Genomic DNA, 19,687 nt, shown 5'->3' with positions numbered 1-19,687 from the left:
TATTTTATTTACTATACCGTATTTTCTTGATCAGAAAGAAATATACTGATAAAGTTTATATTATTTATTTGTACTAAATTAAAAAGCTCTTCAGGAACGTGTAAAAAAAAATATATATATATATATATATATATATATATATATATAATAATGAAAAAGGATTGTATTTGCATAAGCGTGTTTATACTTACGAATCCGTGAGAGTGAAGCCGTGGTGCGAGTCGTATACCCACATCGGAATTTGTTGTACATACAATGTGCTTTCGTGACATTGATCAGTTACCCCGCTACAGTAACATTCGATGCATCCATCAATATTGTCGGCATGTAATCCGTATGTCGACGGGCGGCACCGATTACATTCGGGACCCTCGACATTCCTTTTGCACTCGCATATGCCGTCAACGCACGAAGTGCTGCGCGAACCAGCCTCGTTGCATCTGCATGGCTCGGGTCTGGGGCTTCTGTATGTGCAATCGTTTGGCGCACCCCGGGTAGCATCCCCTTCGTATCCCCCTTCGCATACCTCGCAATAATCGCCGGTAGTGTGATCAGCACAGTTCTGTTGACACAAAATGTCAAAATTTGTATTAACTTCGAATAATTTAATCTGCAGATATTAATGTTACTATATATTCTAATATATAATTTTAATTATATTTATATTCTCTTCAGCTTTATAATTTAGCACTGAAAAAATTAAGGTACATTTTCTTAACAGAAAATATCAAATCTAAATCAGACGCAATTATCGAGAAGCAATATTTTTATTTCAATGAGCTTTCTGATTTTCAAGAAAATAATTAATCCAAAGTAATGGAACAATTAATTATATATATATTATTAAAATGTAAAATCGCTTTATTAAACTTCCTTGTATTACTTGTTTACCTCGCAAACGCCAGTCTCAGGATCGCATTGGTTTGAATGGCCATTGCAGTTGCAAGGTTCGCAGATACCCAAATAAAGACCTTCGATGGCTCTGGTATAACCAACGTCGCAATCCTCGCAGGAAAGTCCTCTGTAGCCGTTGGGACACGTACATTCTTCAACTTCGGCCGCACGTGCTTTACCAGTGTTATACTTTTCGGCAGTGTCCAAAGACACGAAGGAGAGCCTGAAGTATATTGATAAATCACGGAATTGTCTTCAAATTTTTTCCGATTATTTTTCTTTTTAATTTTAATTTAATTAAATATTAATTAATTCCGCAAGTTTTGTTTTAAGATGCTGGAAAATTTATCTATATATTTTTCAAGCATTCTTATAGTATCAAAATATTTTAATTAGAGCCCAGATAATTAGATTTTATTTACAAATTTTATTAATTAAAGTTATTTCACTATTAGAAAAATATATACATGAGATTCAATATTATTAAGGATGCACGCAGAGTTTACTTACGCAGCTTCGTCTGTGTGCGTCGTGTAGGTGGCTTTGATTCTGATGGCTCGCACGTCTGCCAAAGCCATTAGAAGATGCTCTCTATCCGCTTGAGTTCCATCATTGCGTTGCCAATATTGCTCGAGTAACGGTACCGTAAACGATTGCTGGGAGTTTGGCTCGGGAGACTCACGAGAGTAATAGAGCAAGTTGATATCGTTAGCCTGTATATATTAAGCATATACATATATATTACCTTCTGCTATATCTTTATCCTTGAATGCGCGGATTAAGATTTGCGAATATGCACTCACGCTGATAAGTTCGACGTCCGCGGCATTATTTCTTGAACTTTGACCGCCCGGAGAAGGAACGTATCTGACAGTGTACTTGAGATTACCTCCGTAAGATGTTATTTGATCTCCCAGGAAAATGCTGGGTAATTGCCAATAATAAACGTCATTGTTTCCACGATTCGGAAAATCGCTGTAAATTATTTCTCGGCTGATAGTGTTCAGATTAATTCCTTCTACAATCGCTGGTGCGTCGGTGCTCTTAGATTCGATCAAAGAGAAATCTCTAATCGAATTGGTGAACGATACACGAATCTACAAATGCGTAAATGATTGATTCAATTTTTACAATTCTATGCAGTATTTATATTTTTTATAATTCTATCATTTTTATAATTCTATCCAGTATTTATATTTCTAAAAATGATATGCAAATTGTGCGAATTTGTTTCATAAAAAAATGTAAAACATAAAATCGTACTTATGCAATTTTTCTTATTAAAACAAACTTTTTCAATATCTTTATCGTACCTCATTTCTGTACCAGTTAGAGGAGACACATCTGTTTGTAATACCCATACAGAAACAAGATATGCACCCAAATTGATTTGTCGAGGCCAGATTAAAGGTATTTGCCTTACATTGATCGCAAGTAAGACCAGTTGCATATTGCTGAAAGAGAAAACATCATAGAATAGACGGTGCTTGTTGACCGCAATGTAGAATTTATTTATTTCACGAATATCGATTTATATTTGCATATAAAAGGATCGCGTAAATATACTTACATTTTCAAAGTTAAAAAATCCACGAATGGATGCAAGAACAACAATAAAAATATGATACAAAATGTTTGAGACATAGCATAATTAATCTCGTTTAGATTTTGCTAATAAAACAGTTTATCAGCTTTTTTTAAGAGAAGATATTGTATAATTAAGTAGAAATGTGTGATTATTGGGATACTTTGTAAAATATTATACATATAAAGAGATCAGCGTAGTACCTTGCAATGACATTTTCCAGTATGTGGGTCGGCGTTAGGGCTAAGGCTGCCGTTAGGATCGCATTGTTGAAGAGGGACGCACATATCTCCAGGAATAAGGGGATTCCCTTGGTAGCCGGCGGCACACTGTTCGCACCTGCGTCCAACGTAGCCAGCAGGACAATCGCACGTAGGTTGCCCGTCAGATCCAAGATGACACGTGCGAGCAAACCTATTTTTCGTGATTTATTTTTTATTTTTGTGAATTGCGAAAGCGAATTAAAATCAAAGCGGTAATCGATAACGTAATGTAAATTTTATTTGATTGGTATCTTACTGATTTGACGGATTGGTAAGTGGACAAGGACAAATCTGACAAGGGATGTTTCTTGAGGGGTCGCCGTAGTATCCTGGAGGACACGGCGGTTCGTCTCTGTAACACTGACCGAGCCACGGTCCATTTTCTCGTCTTAGATAACCAGGTGCGCAGTGCTCGCAGGATAGACCAGTATATCCTTGAAGACGAAAGTAATGAGCAATAAAAAAAAAAGAAATAAAATTTCATTATTCTCTAATAAACAAAAATATAAATGCTCAAAGAAATATACCGGTAGGACATTGACATTCCTCGACAAAGATTGCGGATCCTAGACCGGTGTTTCGCGCATCAGCGGTATCCACCACGATGTTGGTGAGACGAACGTCCAGCTGCGGCGAGCTGTCGTCGAATTTCACTCTGAAATACACCAAATATGTTGAAGAAAATCGTTATAATAAAGATTCGTGACACAAAAATGCCTACTTTATAAGAATATTGTCGACGTTTGCCAGTGCCATCATGATCTCCTCTCTGGATGCCAGGACTTCGCTTCTTCCTTGTTGCTTGTACCATTCACCATAGAAGAATCTGACGGATGCTTCGGTGTCGTAATCGGGCGTCGGCACGTTACCTCTGTGCAGCAGAATGTAATTATTACCGCTCAAGATGACGGTAGGTGCACTGTTCGGCGATCCATGGCCGTTGTGACGGATCGAATACTTCAAGTAGCCACCGTAAGATTTCAATTGACTACCATGATAGTTCTCCGGCAGCGCATAATAAGGAACGTTGTAGACGTTCAGCTCGTTGCTGGAAGATTCCAGTAGCTGAAAGCCATCTCGGCCGAGCGGACGCATCTGGGATATCTGGCTGCTGATATCGCCGTGGATTTTAATCGTCGGATAGGTTTCAACGGACACAATCTTGTGGCGGTCGAAGGGCGGTGGAATCTGATAAGTGAAGAGGTCGGCGCTGCGACACTCAGTGGCGACGCCGAAGCAGAAGCACGAGATGCACTCGTCGATGACCTTTGCCTCGGAATTGAACTTGCCCTTCGGACAGACGTTGCGAGGCTCCTTCACGACGACGATCGCGTCCGGCACGGCGAAGACGAAACCGCCGACGTTCAACGCCTCGCACGAATACGCGCCCTGATCCTGAATTTGTATGTCCGGACATGTCAGGGTGCCCGTTCCATTAGTGGACACGGTCGTACATTTCGCGGGAATATGTCCCCAGTTGAGTCGCCAGTTGATTTCCGGTATCGGGACACCGATAGCGGTGCAAGTGAGATGTAATTCGTCGCCTGGCTCGAGAACGACCATCGGCGGGGGTGGTTTCACGATGTAAACGGGAGCTGGATAAGAACAGATCGCTCGGTGTAACATTACAATGATCGACGAAAGCGACAATCTATCGAATATAATTGTTAATGACACATTAAAATAAAATATGTGAGAACATATGGTATTTTAGATCTTCGATATATCGAAGATTTTTTTCGCAGAATGATTAATTGAAAAATGCGTGAAAGTTAGCTTCTTGATCGTCAAATTGATCCCATATAAAGTTCGGTGATGAAATAATGATGCCTTGTGCTCTACGAAATACTCATCGATACTGACAGCATCCAAGTTCGTCGCTGCCGTCCAAGCAGTCCCGCTCCATGTCGCAGTGATAACTCTTCGGGATACACTGTTTGTTGCTGCTGCAAGGAAACTCGTTGTAACGGCATGGAGATCCCGGGGGAGACGGCGCGCAGTTTTCCTCGTCGCTGCCATCGGCGCAATCCTTGTCGCCGTCACAACGCCACAACTTGCTGACGCATTGCTTATTATTGCAACGGAACTCGTTGGGCTCGCATCCGTGCGGACCTGTCGAAAACGGACGCGCGACGGTTCTCGCGTGAAATTCGTATCGTAAAATATGAATGGCCGATGCGGCGTCGCTCCGGAAAGTACTTACTGCATCGCATCTCGTCAGATCCATCGGTGCAATCGAATTTGCCGTCGCAAACGTACGATTTGGGAATGCAATCTCCGTTGCTGCAGGTAGCCTGATCGTATTGACACACTTGAGGTGATCTCGTGGCCGGTTGCTCAACTGTACACGGGATCGATCGATTTAATTATTTAGTCAATCTTCGATCGATTAGAGCGGTCGAGAACTTATTAATAGTTTCCTTTCGTTAATAATAATCCTTATTTTAATTGAGAGAGACAAGAGGAGAAAGAACGTACACTTCTCGACGGTGAGAACGACGTTCAATTGACGGCCCGAGGTAGACGGCGGATAACCCACGGCTTCGCAAGTGTAAATTCCAGCGTGGTCGAGCTGGATGTTGGGTATCTCCAGGCGACCGTTGATGTCTCGACTACCAGGTGGTAGAGGAAGACCATTGCCGCGAATCCAACGTACTCTGGCACGTAGAAGACCCTCGTCACGGCATTGGAATACGACTTCGCGACCTAATTGGAATGATTGATTTGACGTGAAATAAATTTTGCTCCTCCTTCGAAAGATCGCACCCCTGATGATTATGAATTATTAACGCTCATGACAGACGTTCCGTCAAAAAGCAAGTGAATTTCTTCGTTTCTTGAAATGACATCGATTCGTGTTAGTTTGGTTCGTGCATATGTTCATTCTTTCTCTTAATCGTGTTATTCGATGCTCGTAGATTACATTTATAAATATAGTGAAAATATTTTATGCAAGACATCCCGCATAATTAGTAGAAAAGAGCTCCTTTTAATTAAATATAATGCATGTATATATGATAATTAGAATTATTAAATATCCAGTGACAATAGACAAGTTTTTATAAATAATCTTGCAGCATAAAACCTGCAGCATTTTTTTAGTTTAAATTTGAAATAACACTAGGTATCATGCGCATAATCAACATCGGCATGCATGCCTTTAAGAGATAAATAATAAATAATAATGAATTATTAAAAAAATTTTGTTACTGATTCAATTGCATTCAAAGTTGCACTTTATGAGAAAATATGTATCTTGTAAATTAATTGTAATATAAAAATATCTGTAAAATGTAAAACAGTGTATAAATGTGTAAAACAATTACATTGAATTATTAATAATCATATAATTTATCGAAAATAAATCTTTTAAAAAATTATTTCAAATTGCAGCAAATATATATTCTATTGCTTATTTTACAAAGCATTCGCAATAGAATAAGATCGATAAGCGAAGATACTTATTATATGTGGACATTTATGTGTACACCAATAAAAAATATGCATGTATTATCAATTTCGCATATTTTATGATTTATGAATATTATTTTTTAGCCCACAGCATTAAATATATGACTTTTGCAGCTTATATCTTTTAAAAATCTTACCTTGCTTTGCCGGGTCTGACCAAGGCAAGAGAAAATAACAAACATATTTATTAATTAATTTTAAAATATGAGAATCGACAACGCGACACTTGTTGCTAATCATTCTTATGTGTATTAATTTTTTAATATTTAAATTTTTTTCGGTTATTTTGAATATTCGAAGTTTTTAGTTCTTAATAATAATCACTAGATAGAAAGTTAAAATTGCAACAAATGCATACAGTATTTAATTAAACACTCTATATACGTTCATAAACAAGAAAAATAATACTTACTCTCTTTAATCACTTGTTCACTGGGATATGTTTTCAATCTAAGATCAGATGTTCCATGTTCGGTATCTGCATATAAACAAAAGCAATAGCTTTATAATAAGTATACTTTTGAGTAAAAAGTAATCATAAACTCATTAATAATTAATAAGTCTACATACAAAATCTAAACTAATTGCATTATTAATTTTTTGTTAATTCGAGATTTTTATTCCAACACCTTCTATATTTTTTTGTTTACAAGAAAATGTAGTGTTGCTTTAATTTAATCATTAATTTTTTCAAAAGTGAAATACTATACAGTGATGGAGTACAATGTGTTCACTACGAAATACTACTGGATATTGTTAAAAATTTTAAAAACGTACAAAAATAATGCTTTTAATCTATCTTTTATTATTTTTATCGTTAAATAAAATACTTGTTATTGTCAGATAAGAGATAGTGTGTGTTATCGAGTAAAGGTGTAATTGTAATTTAACTCCAATTTAAATAATGGAAATATACAACAGATTTATTTGCTCGTATTCTATTTACTGTAAATACGTGGAGATAGCTTTTTAGTATAGTATTCATGTACATATCACAATTATACAATATTATGTTACAACAGATATTATGTTACATATATTTACAAGATATTATTGATTAGCCGATGGTGTGTTATCGGTCGACCTGTGATCCCCTTATGGAAAGACGGGTTTTCACATCGGAAAACTAACTACCGGGGAAAACTCACAATTATCATAACTGCAGTCCATTTCATCGGACATATCTCTAGGACAGTCGAGCCTTTTGTCGCACCGCTGATGCAGCGGAATGCAATGACCATCATTGCACATCCATTCGTGCGAGTGGCACGTACTGTGATTTCTTTGCATCGACCTATAGTCACAGCCCAACTCGTCGCTATCGTCGTACGGACAATCAATTCGGCGATCGCAATGTTGATGTCGTGGTATGCAATCACCGCTCTTGCACTGCCATTCTTCATACGAGCATACCTCTCCTTGTTCTTTAGTTTTGTCGTATTAAATGCGTATCATTATTCTGCGTCCTCGTAAAATTATAGAAAATATCTTGACGATTGTAGTCGTGGAAAAGTCAGAAGGAATCGCTCCAATTTGGTTGATCATTTATTTTTGTTTATTAATTTACACGCGAGAATTCGAAATAATATGCGCGAATCTATTGTTTCATTACACGATTTTATTTAGTCTCATTATTATTTGCTACTCTATATAATATACGCTTATATGCCGCGAGTGTTTAATTTTAATTTCGCTAAATTTAAGTAATATATTAATAACTTACCGCAGTTATGCTCGTCGGATCCATCTCTGCATTCTGGAATTCCATTACAAATGGAAGATTGTGGAACGCATCTTCTGTCCGAAATGCACATAAATTGACTCTCTAAGCATTGACCTGGCTCTGGTCGTTCTGGCTCTACATAAATAAATAAATAAAAATATAAGCCAAGTAGAAAATTGTACATGGAATTGTTATCTCAAATTCTAGATTTATAAATTATTTCACATTTACGTTGAACATTGCACAGCTCTACGTCCAGTTTAGTTATGTGCGTAAAATTTTTTTTTTATTACGCATTGATTAATTACGTGTTACTCATTATATACTTACCGCATTCCTCCGGCTCGTCGGAACCATCAGCACACTCGATATATCCGTTGCATCTCTGATTGGCGGGGATGCAATCTCCGTTAGCGCACTGGAACTGATCTCGCGTGCATCCTAAAATAAGAGGCTCGTATTATACATCGACGAGACAACCACAAGCCGCGTTTGTCCGTTAAAAGAAGAAAACAATATAGATGAGACACAGATACATGTAAAATGTCAGCCATGGAGCCATCATATATGTCCGTCATGACAATCTAAACAATGATCTAACGTCGAAATATAAATACGATGGAGATAACGATTACCTAAAAAAGATTGTTAAAAACATGGAGTCTAGAACAGAGCTGTCTAATTAAGTGATTTCTTTTGTCAATTTCTTGCTTAAAGTTAAAAATATTTAACAGCTCCGATCTAAAATCTAGATAATATATTAAGAATCAATTCACACAGTAGATCCATGAATTTAAATACAAATGTATCTTCACATGCGTTTTCGTTTTTTTTTAAATGCATTTTCCCGTTTACCGTGTGCACCGATTGTCAATCTACAAACACTTATATGTATATAATTCGTCATTCAATATAACGTGGACTTAAGAGGAAAGACATTTATGATTCTTTAATCCACTGCATTCATATAGACGATTTTAATAAAATGGTATCGTTAAATATTAATTTTCTAAAGTAACTTTCCATCTAAGATGTAATACAAACTTTCTTGCACAGAAAGGTTCTACAGATAAAAATGTACTTTCCTCACACTATGCATGCCATAATAGGATTTATATCAAACTCTCTACCTACGAGAAAAAGAAATGATCTAAATTTTACGCCAGGCAGAGATGCACTATTGTTTATAAGGATGCGCCGGATAATATAAGACTGCGATGTTTGATTGTAAATTTTATAAATATAATCAAATCTCTACTCCAACAACCTACACATCTTCTATTCAGCTGCTAACACAGATTTAGCAGAAAAAATATAGATTCAAGAAAATCTGGTGCTTTGAAGGAATTTAGACTATATTCAGAATATCTCGCGGATAAAAGAGCAAACTTTAATATACTTGGAAAGATGAGATAAAATTCCTAAAAAGAATATCACAGAGAAATACCATAGAAGTCTATTCAATGTTTAATCGACGTAAAACTTTAAACTTGGGAAATGCTCATTAAAGATTGAAAATTATTCTCCGACGAAATAATGTGACAAAAAGCTGAAGAATATAATAAAATAATGATAAATGACGAAAAATCTTATAATAAAAAATCATCCGCGTAAAATATTTTTTTTACTATAATGACAGAGTAATATAAATTCGTAAATCAATTCACGCGCGAATAATTATTCAGAAGACATGTCAGTCCATTGTAATAATTTATCTCCTTTTCTATAATAGCGAAATTCATCGATAAAACATCGAGAAAAGAATCGTGTGAGATCAGGTGAGATTTTCGCAAAGCTGAATCTATCACCAGATTTTCAAGATCTAGAAATAATCTAACCGAAGCAGTATTGCTCGTCGGTAAAGTCGCGGCAATCGTAGAAATGGTCGCAGTGGTGAGTTTCGGGGATGCAAGTGCCATCGGCGCAAACAAAATCATCCGGAGCACAACTCCTCGGCGTGCTCAGATTTGTCGGCGGCACATCAACATTTGCATTTGTGTCGGGGCTGTAAGTCTCGTTATCCGAATTCACCCCCGTCTCCGGACGCCCCCCCGAGGAGGCTCTATCCGAGGCATCTACACCTAGAAGTAACTCAATCTGAACTGCCGTGTTCACGTGGAATATGTGATCGGTGATACCCGCGCGATTGCAACGATAATATACGCCGAGCTCGATAATCTTGAAAAAGCCTTCGTCGCTCTGGAGACGACGTACGCATAATCAGGATAAAATGAGCTTGGACATGAAGCTATAGTTTGAACAAAGCTCGAAGCTGTCTTGTGTCTTGACTATCGCCTTAAATCATATACCAAGTATCAAACCCGTTTTAGAAATATGATTTATTTACATTGACGAAAGCAAGTCTAGTGCTTACGCGCGAAGCTTTAGTGACGTAAGAATAACTTGTCCGTTGCATGAAGTATAGCCAGGGCGGGATTAAATTTCAAACTTCGTCCAAGAAAATATTCATTCAACACTCTAAACGTGGTAGTGACGTAAGGGCAAGTTGAGAAATAAGGTTGCCTTCTCGAACCGTACCATCGTACGTACGTCGTCTTGAGTCTTAGCTATGAATACGTCTTGAAGATTGAGTCATATCGATAAACCTGAATTATGTAACCAACAAAGAGTGAGATTGTATTTCTTCTATCCATCCTCTGAATATTTTATTAATGAGGATCATTTTTGACCTAAATTAACGCAGCTTTTTGAATGAAAGAAGAGACAGAGCGCAGGGATATGGGTTCCGAGTGTCATTCTAAAGACTGACTTACTTTGACGACAGTTGATCTCATCCTCATCATGCGGACAGTCCGCACGGCCGTCGCATACCGCCGCATGAGGTATGCAGCTGCCATCATGGCAGGTAAAGCTGTCGGGGTGACATTCCTGTCCAGAACCGCCGGTTGCCCCGCTATCCGCTACAAGATGAAACAACAACACGTTTATCAAAGTTATTTATTCATTTCTTGAATAAAAATTTGCAGAACGCGGAAGGAAGGAGTTCTATAAATATCTCAAATGAAAGATTTTATCTATTATAATTGTTCGAATTATACATGCATCTATGCACTTTATTGAAATTGGAAAATTTTCTGCATGACAGACAGAAAATACATGTAAGATTTGTTGCGTAATGTTGTTTGGATGGATAACCGAATGTTGCAGTTTTTAAAGCGTATAATATGCAGAAAATGTGTCTATCTTAAAATCTAAAGATGTCCTTACGGCAATTTCGTTCGTCACTAGTGTCAAGACAGTCGATATTGCGGTCGCAGAAGAAGTCCTTATTGATACAGACGCCGTTGTCGCAGGATTTCTGACCGTCGGGGCATTCTGCAAAAATCAATCGACTCCGTTGAATTGCAAATAAGAGCGGAAGGAACACAGGACGATTCTTTGTGTACGTTTAAACGGTACAAAGCGGCAATGTGCACGTTTGTCTAATAACAATTATTCCACAGGCGATGGACATTCTTGGCATTTCTCAGCCAGGTCGTCGAGGTCACGAAGAATACCCTCGTGTGAGTCAGCCGGAAAAAAAAGTGCGAACGACAATCGATGTGTTACCGCGCAACCCTTCACGAAGAAATTAGACGCGCGAGGCTGACCAAGTGCCTTCGATAATTGTATCGATCGACAAGGAGTCCCGCGAGAGGTGCTTCCTCCTGCGATGAGCGGAGGGAGCGATAAAAGTGCGCCGATGCGGAACGTCAAATAAGCATTGTGCACATTGCCGTGTATCGTACACCTCGAGAAAGATGAAGACGGCGGCGCGCGATGCCGCGTGCAGCACGCACTCACCTTAATTGATTAAATAGACTACACCGGAAGGAAGAGAAACAAATTTTTTCAGAGTCGTGCGTGTCTCATATTCTAATTAAAAACTTTTTTTTAAGTCTGCATACCATACCGATAAATTATAATCTAAAAAATTACCGTATAAACGTCATTTCTTTGATTAAATCAATTTTAACTATTGTTCGTATATACATGAACGTTGCTTTTTTTTTATTTAAACAAGTTAAACTTAGTTTCTCACGCGGAGAGGATCATCGTGCGAAACGTGACATTTACAAAAGTTCGCGTTACGTCAGTCACGAGCTACGTGGTATATGTAACAACAGAGCGCGGTTTGTGCACGCGTCAACGCGCGGTGTGGAAAATTGCAGAGACGTAAATAACCGGAGATAAAAGGGTATCAGAGAGAGGAATGTATATATACATATATACACACGCAAATATAGATATGTATATATACGGATAGATGCACAATTCAAAGATTAGGCAACCTGTGCTGAAAATAGAGGGATAATAGATAATAGATAAGGCATACAGAGATAGACAAGTAGAAAGACAGAGAGAAGTGAAGAATAGATAGAGTTAATTCGATCCCATCCATAATCGATGCAAAATGCATGTCAAGAAATCCGAGCGCGTAATCAAGATGTATGTTATATATGCCCAATTATAGTTATTAAGTCAATATTCAAGACACAAACAACTATAAGAATCAAGACACAATAAGATATAAAAATTTAGTGCAAATAAAAAATATAAGAAACAATATAAAATCGAATTTATTTTCAATTATTGTATCTTATCTTATTATTATATTTTATTGTGTCTAAACGTTAAAATATAAAAAAGATACCTAGGTATGATACTAAAACATAGAAAGAGAAATTGTTTATTACACATGTGAAAGAAGATGAATTAAAATTTATTTTAATTCTCATATATATACCATTTTAATTACATCCAAATTAATATATCGACAATAAAAGAAAACTAGGAATCTCTCTCTTTCGGAATGTTTCGAAAACACTTTTCGAGTTCGATTGACTATCAAGTGTTTTGCAGAAATGAAGTTTCCCTTCAATTGATTTTAACTCATCCATCTTTCACAGAGTCCATCTCCGAGGTGACTACAATAAGTGGTGCCGCGGCACGTCGGTGTTCGAGTTAATGGCCAGTCAACGTCCGGCTAAAACGTGCCTGATACATGGCGAAATGAGATTAACAGCTTCCGCGTACGTGTACACGCGGCCGCGCGTTTATATTAGTTACACAGTCTCTTAATTGCCAACTTGAATACCGACGCGCGAAAAGTCATTCGAGAGGCGGCCTCGTCGTCGTTGCTCGTTGCAGTTGCCGCCTAGTTTTGCGTGTAACGAGCAGACATTTATAAACGTCCTTCACGATCGACATCTCGCATAGATCATTCGGAGAAGTCGCTCGTGAACGCGATCTTATTTGAAAAATCGACCGAGTGCATGATTAGATCTCGAGCGAGCTTTATACACTGCATTTTCGCTGCGTCTTGCCGCCAGCTGCAAGCGCATTTTGTGAAAACGTGTCAGGCAAAACGATGCAAAAGATGAAGTATATATAAACTCCTCTCTAACAGACTTTATGGTCCTTATCTTGTAATAATGTACGTAGAGTACGCAGAGAAGCCAATCTTGATGAAAGAAAGTTAATGAAGTATCGATGAAGAAAATTAAAACGTAAGGATGTAAGATAAAAATAAGACCAAGTTTCAGAGACAAGATAAATAGAAAGAAAGTTATGATAGTCATAGCATTTAGTATTCTTGGATTCAAGTCTTAAAATGCAAACATATACCTTCTTTGTAACGCAAGACTGATTCATGAGCAAATAAATTAGCAAATGGTTACATTCATTTACTGTTAAGTCGTTAAGAATAAGTATCATATGCCCATAACAAGAATGCCATATATCGCAGAAAGTATTATAATCCATGATGAAAATGCTGATAGACAGTTCGAGAGATAATTAGGGGATGAAAGTAACGTTACGTAGAGATTAAAAACAGAACAGCGCACGAAAAAAAATTATCTTAATTATTATTAATTAATATAATTTTAATTATTATTACAAAATCATGCGTGCAATCATTATCAAAATCCATGGAAAAAAATTAATGATAAACTTTCTTCGTGCGCATTATTCCCATTATTGCTAATAAATAATGCGCTAAGAAGGACACAGACCTAAGTTACAAAACGGAACTTAAATCGAAGGAATCAAACGGAAAAAATAATATAATTTTAAAATATCAATAACTTATTCTAATTCTCTCTTGCTCAATGCAATTATATTATTTAAGAGATATCACTATACTATTCAGACAGCGTCTACAAAAGTAGCTATAAAGCAGCACTTAATCGGAACTACTGTATTAAGTCGATTTCGTTCCAAGAGTGTTTGGCTTAGGTCTATTTCATCCTCCGCACACATGAAATAAAGCCAAATTATAATCATTACGAAAACAATTGATTTCGTCGGAGCCGTCCAAGCAATGCGGCCGACCATCGCAACGTCTCTTATTGTCGAGGCATATTCCATCGTTGCATCGAAACCATCCAGCTGGGCATTCGGTTACTACAATAATTATCAAGTTCCATGTCGAGTATTATCGTGCATGCTACCTACACGAGGAAAGGAGAGCGGAAAAAATGGCCTTACCACTGCGCTGTCTCGCAAGATAATTTGTTCAAGATAATCGAATAACATGTAAGAAAAACGTGCTCGCACCGTGCATAATAATTATTTTTTATTAACACTTAAATAATCACCATGGTACATATATGTATGAAGAAATGTCTTTCTCTTTTCTCGAAATACGTCTTATCTATAAATTTATAATAAAATTATAATTTTATTGCAATTAATATTTAATTTAATTCTCTTTAAAAAAAAAAAATCCTTTCAATAATATTCCAATTTTAAAACAACAAAGCAGATAGATATTAAAATTTATATAATTATTTAAGTGTTGAGCAAATATAACAATAAACGCTCGCGCAGATTATACGAATATGAATTTTTTATCAAACAAATGCTGCTTCTCGTTTTTGTGAGTTATATATTATTGTATTCTACTTGAATATTAATCACTCTGCTCTAATAATTTTCCCAGGCAAAATATACAGTAAAACTATTAATTTTTCTGATTTCATGGTGACACATTCACCCTTCTTGCATCGCTCAATTATAATATCGTGATCTACTTACAGGAGCTTCATTATGCGCGAAAGTTCCCAAATTTATTTTATCGATCATATTCTCAAAGATACATCTGCAATTTATAACATAGACAAAATGCAACATGCAATATCGCACTGATCGTGCATTACATTCAAGAATGATTCTTTCTGTTCGCAAAAGAATCCGACATCGATTAGACGGTCTCATGCAAAAAGTATATAAACTCAATTTAATATTTTGTTTTTTACGACGTTATTTGATATTAAAATGCATTCTTGTCTTATAAAGAGGAATAATTAGAAGTAGAAATTAAAATGAGAATAATGATATATTGTTATTGCATCCGATATTATATGAAGGAAAACAATTTAGATAATTAAAAAAATAACACAAATGTTAATTTACAGGCATTAATTAAAATGGACAAAAGAATATATATACTATTAAATGATTACTTTGATAATACAAAATTGAATTTGGAAAATGTTGCATAAATAATATGCTACATCTAATTACATAAATAATCATTCTAATCGAAATACGTTCATCAAAGATTAAGTTATAAATAAGTAAAGCTTGCAATATTCTTGTATTATCTGTAAAATTTTGATAGTGTACGGTTCAATATAACGAGTTGGAGCAATGTAAAGGCCATTTTTTATGATAATTGCGGGCAAAAGCTATATAATTACCACATCGATCCTCATCAGACCCATCGCTGCACTGCGTTATCCCATCGCACCTCTGATTTTCCGGCAAGCATTCGCCACTGGCGCATTTCCATTCGGCAGGTGTACATAGCCCTTTACGACACAGATACGTCGAAAGCTCCCGCAAAAAGCGTTAGGGGACATAGTGGGGAATCATCAATGGTATCATTATAATGTACGCCCGTCATTTTAATGTACATCTTGTTAAGATTCACCAAAATTTCGATATACAAAAAATATGTAGACAAAATAAATTTAAATGCAATTAAAAAAGTAAATTAAGTTTAATATAATAATACCATTGAATATTCAAAAAAATATTGCAACACATCAATAATAATCTTTTAAATTAAGTTGTCGATGACAAACGTTACTGCAAATATCATATATAAATATTAGATATAAATATAAAAATCGTAATTAATTTATTATATTTTAATAAGAAATTTCTATATTGCTATGCTAAAAAATAATACAATTCACTCAAATTCTTACACACACATTAATTGAATAATATTAAAAATAATGACAAATAAATTAGTGAGATATAGAAGAAGAAAGCGTTTTTTATCTTCGACAAGAAAAAAGTGATGTAGTATATCCAACTTGTTTAAATTCATTTGTCAATAATTATATTAAAAAAATTCTCGCATATTTGAAACGATATGATAAATTAAATACATGTAGTAGCAAAATGATAATTCATAGATTTAACAGATCAGAAAGAAGAAGAGGGAAGAAAGAGAAAGAACGTTCGTCATCGTTAATATAAGTACTTGGAGAGAGGAAATCAGAAAACGTTTGTCATCGTATAATGTATGAGTGCGCGGGACAGGGAAAAGAAGGATGAGTTGTGAGAACGAGAGATAAAGCCCTTACCGCAACCCCGCTCGTCGCTGCCATCAAGACAATCGAAGACATTGTCGCATTTACGCCGTAAAAGAACGCAACCACCGTCATCGCAACGCATTTCTCTTCTTGGATCGCATTCCCTCTTGTGTATCGGTGTCCAACGTGGATCGGACGGGTCTAAGCGCATATACAGGCACATTCAAGGTAATAGAAGGAAAGGAGCATCATCCAGAGATGAAATTTAAAGATAATAAGGCAAGATATAAGATGCTCACTTTATCTCATATAAATGCAATTTAATGCAGCTTCGAATGCAACAAGGACTAAGAAAGAGGTGAACACCAAACTCTAAGCAAAATCGTACAAATGCGCTGGCCAAGTGTTGCAACAAAATGCCAAGTGAGAATATCCTCATCGAATTCTCCAAATTTTTCATCTTTATTTCTTTATCATCTTTTCGGCAATTAATTAGGCAAAGAAAAATGGAAAGTCAGTTACCGTAAAAATGGGATAAAGAAACTTGCAGGGAGAAAAATTCGGAGGCGCGTGATTAAAGACATTCTCGTCAAATACATATTATTATTGCATCTGACCATACAAGTTCATGCGCAATGCAGCTATTTATATCAATGTATATATATTTATACAATACATATAAAGCAACTTATGATATATATACATATGTATATATATCGTGAATTGCTTTATATATTCGCGGCGATTTGTGACACGAATGGACGAGAACATACCATCGACGATCGCCGTGAATCTTCCGTACACGGGGATTCGCGGGATAATGCGTTTCCGGTGTGTCTCCCGATCCCTTCGCACTCGGGGGTGGTACGATAAAAGTGGAGCCGTCGTCGAGAACTCGGTTCGCCGAATAAAAAAAATGATACTTTTTCATCTTCAATAAGTTGTCTCGATAAAGTTCAGTGTCCGCGTTTTATACGCGTATAAATTTTTTTAGCTCGATACGGTGACAAATATTACAATACTCGTTGCTTCTCTTTCGAAAAGCAACAAGACGGAGAATCGCTTTCTCGACCACGTAAAACGATTGATCGTGAAAAATGTACAATGAAATGCAACCATCGTCTAGTGTGTATCCGTGTGCGAGCAGGTAGATCCACTTGTCCCACGTAAATAAGAGTTCCTTAAGAGGATCCGGCCGAAACCAAACATTGTGGAGCAAAAGCAGAAAATTTTCTTACAATATCGGCTCGACAATATTTTTTAAATCTCCTCTATAGAATGGCATAAATAAGTGAAATCGATTGCATTTAAAAGAAACGTCGCGTACTTAATAAAGTTACGAGAGAAGAGAAAATTATTAGTTGGATTTACATATTTAAAAAGAAATAATATAAACACGAATTCGATTTTAACTGTGATTTGATGCAATATAAAAGAATCAATGATTCGAAAAATTGGATTATTGAAGAAAATACAGAGAACGCGTGAAAGCAATTGATTCAGCCGTATTCTACGTTAGTGAGACAGTCTAGACAAGATTGTTGCATGAATGTATTATGAATGAAGCGACGGACACACTGAAAAAGGAGCGTACTGGTGGTAGGCGAAGTGGTGTGTGTAGTGTCGTTAGCGGATGAAGCGCAGTCCTCGTCGCTATGATCTGGACAATCCGGATGGCCGTCGCACCTGTAGACATCCTCGATGCACTTGTTCTCGGTGGCGCATTTGAACTGGCTAGGCGTGCATTCCCGCTCTGTATTTTGTTTTGTTCAGCGAACATATGCGCAAAGAACACACACATTTTTACACGATACAATGACTCTGTGTGCATATATGTATGTATATATATATATATACTATATATATATAATATATTTTGTACATATATTATATATATAATGTATGTATGTAATATATGTATATAATAAAGCTGAAAGCCACGCTTATACTTTTCAATTTTTCGGAGCGAAACGTTTCCGACACGATAATGACACGTGCCGAATTTCGTTTTTATTTCCAGATATTTTTTTCAATTAATAGCTTTTGCTGGTATTATCACATCACGAAAGCGAAAAGTTGCCTCTGGGGATAATGAGAATATCAGTTTACAGTTACGGTATGAATGAGGGCATTGGAAATTATATTTTCGGCTCGTGTTTATAAAGCATAAATCGTTTATTGGGTTAGATAAAACGCTCATAAAAAATAGCTCGCTGTATTGGTTAATGCGGATTACGATGTCGCGTGCATGCGACGCGAAAAATGTGTCGTGACGATAAGTATAGCTTTCCTCCGCATGGGAATCGACTACTTTTGTGGGAGGATACGCGATTATTAGCGCCCTCCCTCCCCCCACAAATGTGTATAATAATCCGACATTATGAAATCGTTTGTCAGTCGATTCTGGTGTATTTAGAATCAAATGTAGCAAAAAGAATCGTTGTTTTCATGCATATTCGATACGTATGAAAATAATATTTGCGCGTTTTCACACTGATATCTGATAGAAGCATCGAATAAATAACATATTATATATTTACAAATGGATTACATTGCATGTGTTAAACTATTACTTTTCATATATTGTAATAATTAAATAAATTATTAAATTATTTCTTGTAATAATTAAATTACACCTTAATTTAATTGGAGGAAAACGTTACATTTCTAGTGTGTATTGCAATTTATATGCTCTCTCATTATGATTTTATTTACATATCTTGTATAAAGAGAGAATTTCAAAGGAATAGGAATGCATTAGGATAATGATAGAGCTTTTAGAGTTATTTACACGATTATAAATAACAGAAAAATGTACGAGCTGAGATTTTAAACGCAGAGATATATCCATAGTTCATATTTACAATCATATATTTACAATTAGATAATAATTTTGTTTTTTGAGCAGTTAACGTTTAATATGCGTAATTTCTTATAATGGAGAGAATCAAATTGACAAATGTTTTGTGTGTAAAAATTAACTTATAAATCAAAACGGCTTTATTATTCAATTATTTGAGCTTGAAATCTGCGATTAAAATCGTCATTTCTGATTATGTTGGATCCAGATTCAAGTAAGCGTTTCTGTAACGATTCTAACTAATGCGGAATGAATCTGTTATTGAATCCAACGAGGTGAAATGATCAAGCGATCGTTTTAATGGCAAGCGTTGTACATATCGGGTATAAGCAAAGCAGA

The 19,687-nt window shown here is 36.1% G+C and overlaps 1 protein-coding gene across 1 annotated transcript in view; it reads right to left on the bottom strand.

Moving 5' to 3' along the window:
- trol (terribly reduced optic lobes) overlaps positions 1 to 19,687 on the bottom strand; it is a 141,359-nt gene that overhangs the window by 12,587 nt on the left and 109,085 nt on the right. Inside the window, 23 exon segments of the mRNA XM_085480898.1 lie at positions 192 to 562; positions 892 to 1,117; positions 1,405 to 1,607; positions 1,698 to 1,991; positions 2,208 to 2,348; positions 2,683 to 2,893; positions 2,999 to 3,176; positions 3,270 to 3,397; positions 3,464 to 4,337; positions 4,606 to 4,854; positions 4,946 to 5,083; positions 5,221 to 5,448; positions 6,351 to 6,365; positions 6,626 to 6,691; positions 7,362 to 7,637; positions 7,937 to 8,071; positions 8,267 to 8,377; positions 10,711 to 10,857; positions 11,165 to 11,272; positions 14,228 to 14,344; positions 15,643 to 15,753; positions 16,540 to 16,689; positions 18,083 to 18,241. Coding sequence (XP_085337024.1) covers positions 192 to 562; positions 892 to 1,117; positions 1,405 to 1,607; positions 1,698 to 1,991; positions 2,208 to 2,348; positions 2,683 to 2,893; positions 2,999 to 3,176; positions 3,270 to 3,397; positions 3,464 to 4,337; positions 4,606 to 4,854; positions 4,946 to 5,083; positions 5,221 to 5,448; positions 6,351 to 6,365; positions 6,626 to 6,691; positions 7,362 to 7,637; positions 7,937 to 8,071; positions 8,267 to 8,377; positions 10,711 to 10,857; positions 11,165 to 11,272; positions 14,228 to 14,344; positions 15,643 to 15,753; positions 16,540 to 16,689; positions 18,083 to 18,241 — 4,636 coding nt within the window.

Source organism: Nylanderia fulva, unplaced genomic scaffold (genome assembly GCF_048542155.1).
Source record: "Nylanderia fulva isolate GAGA-0341 unplaced genomic scaffold, ASM4854215v1 Scaffold1, whole genome shotgun sequence".
Classification (NCBI taxonomy): Eukaryota; Metazoa; Arthropoda; class Insecta; order Hymenoptera; family Formicidae; genus Nylanderia; species Nylanderia fulva.
This window is presented reverse-complemented; position numbering and strand designations above follow the sequence as displayed.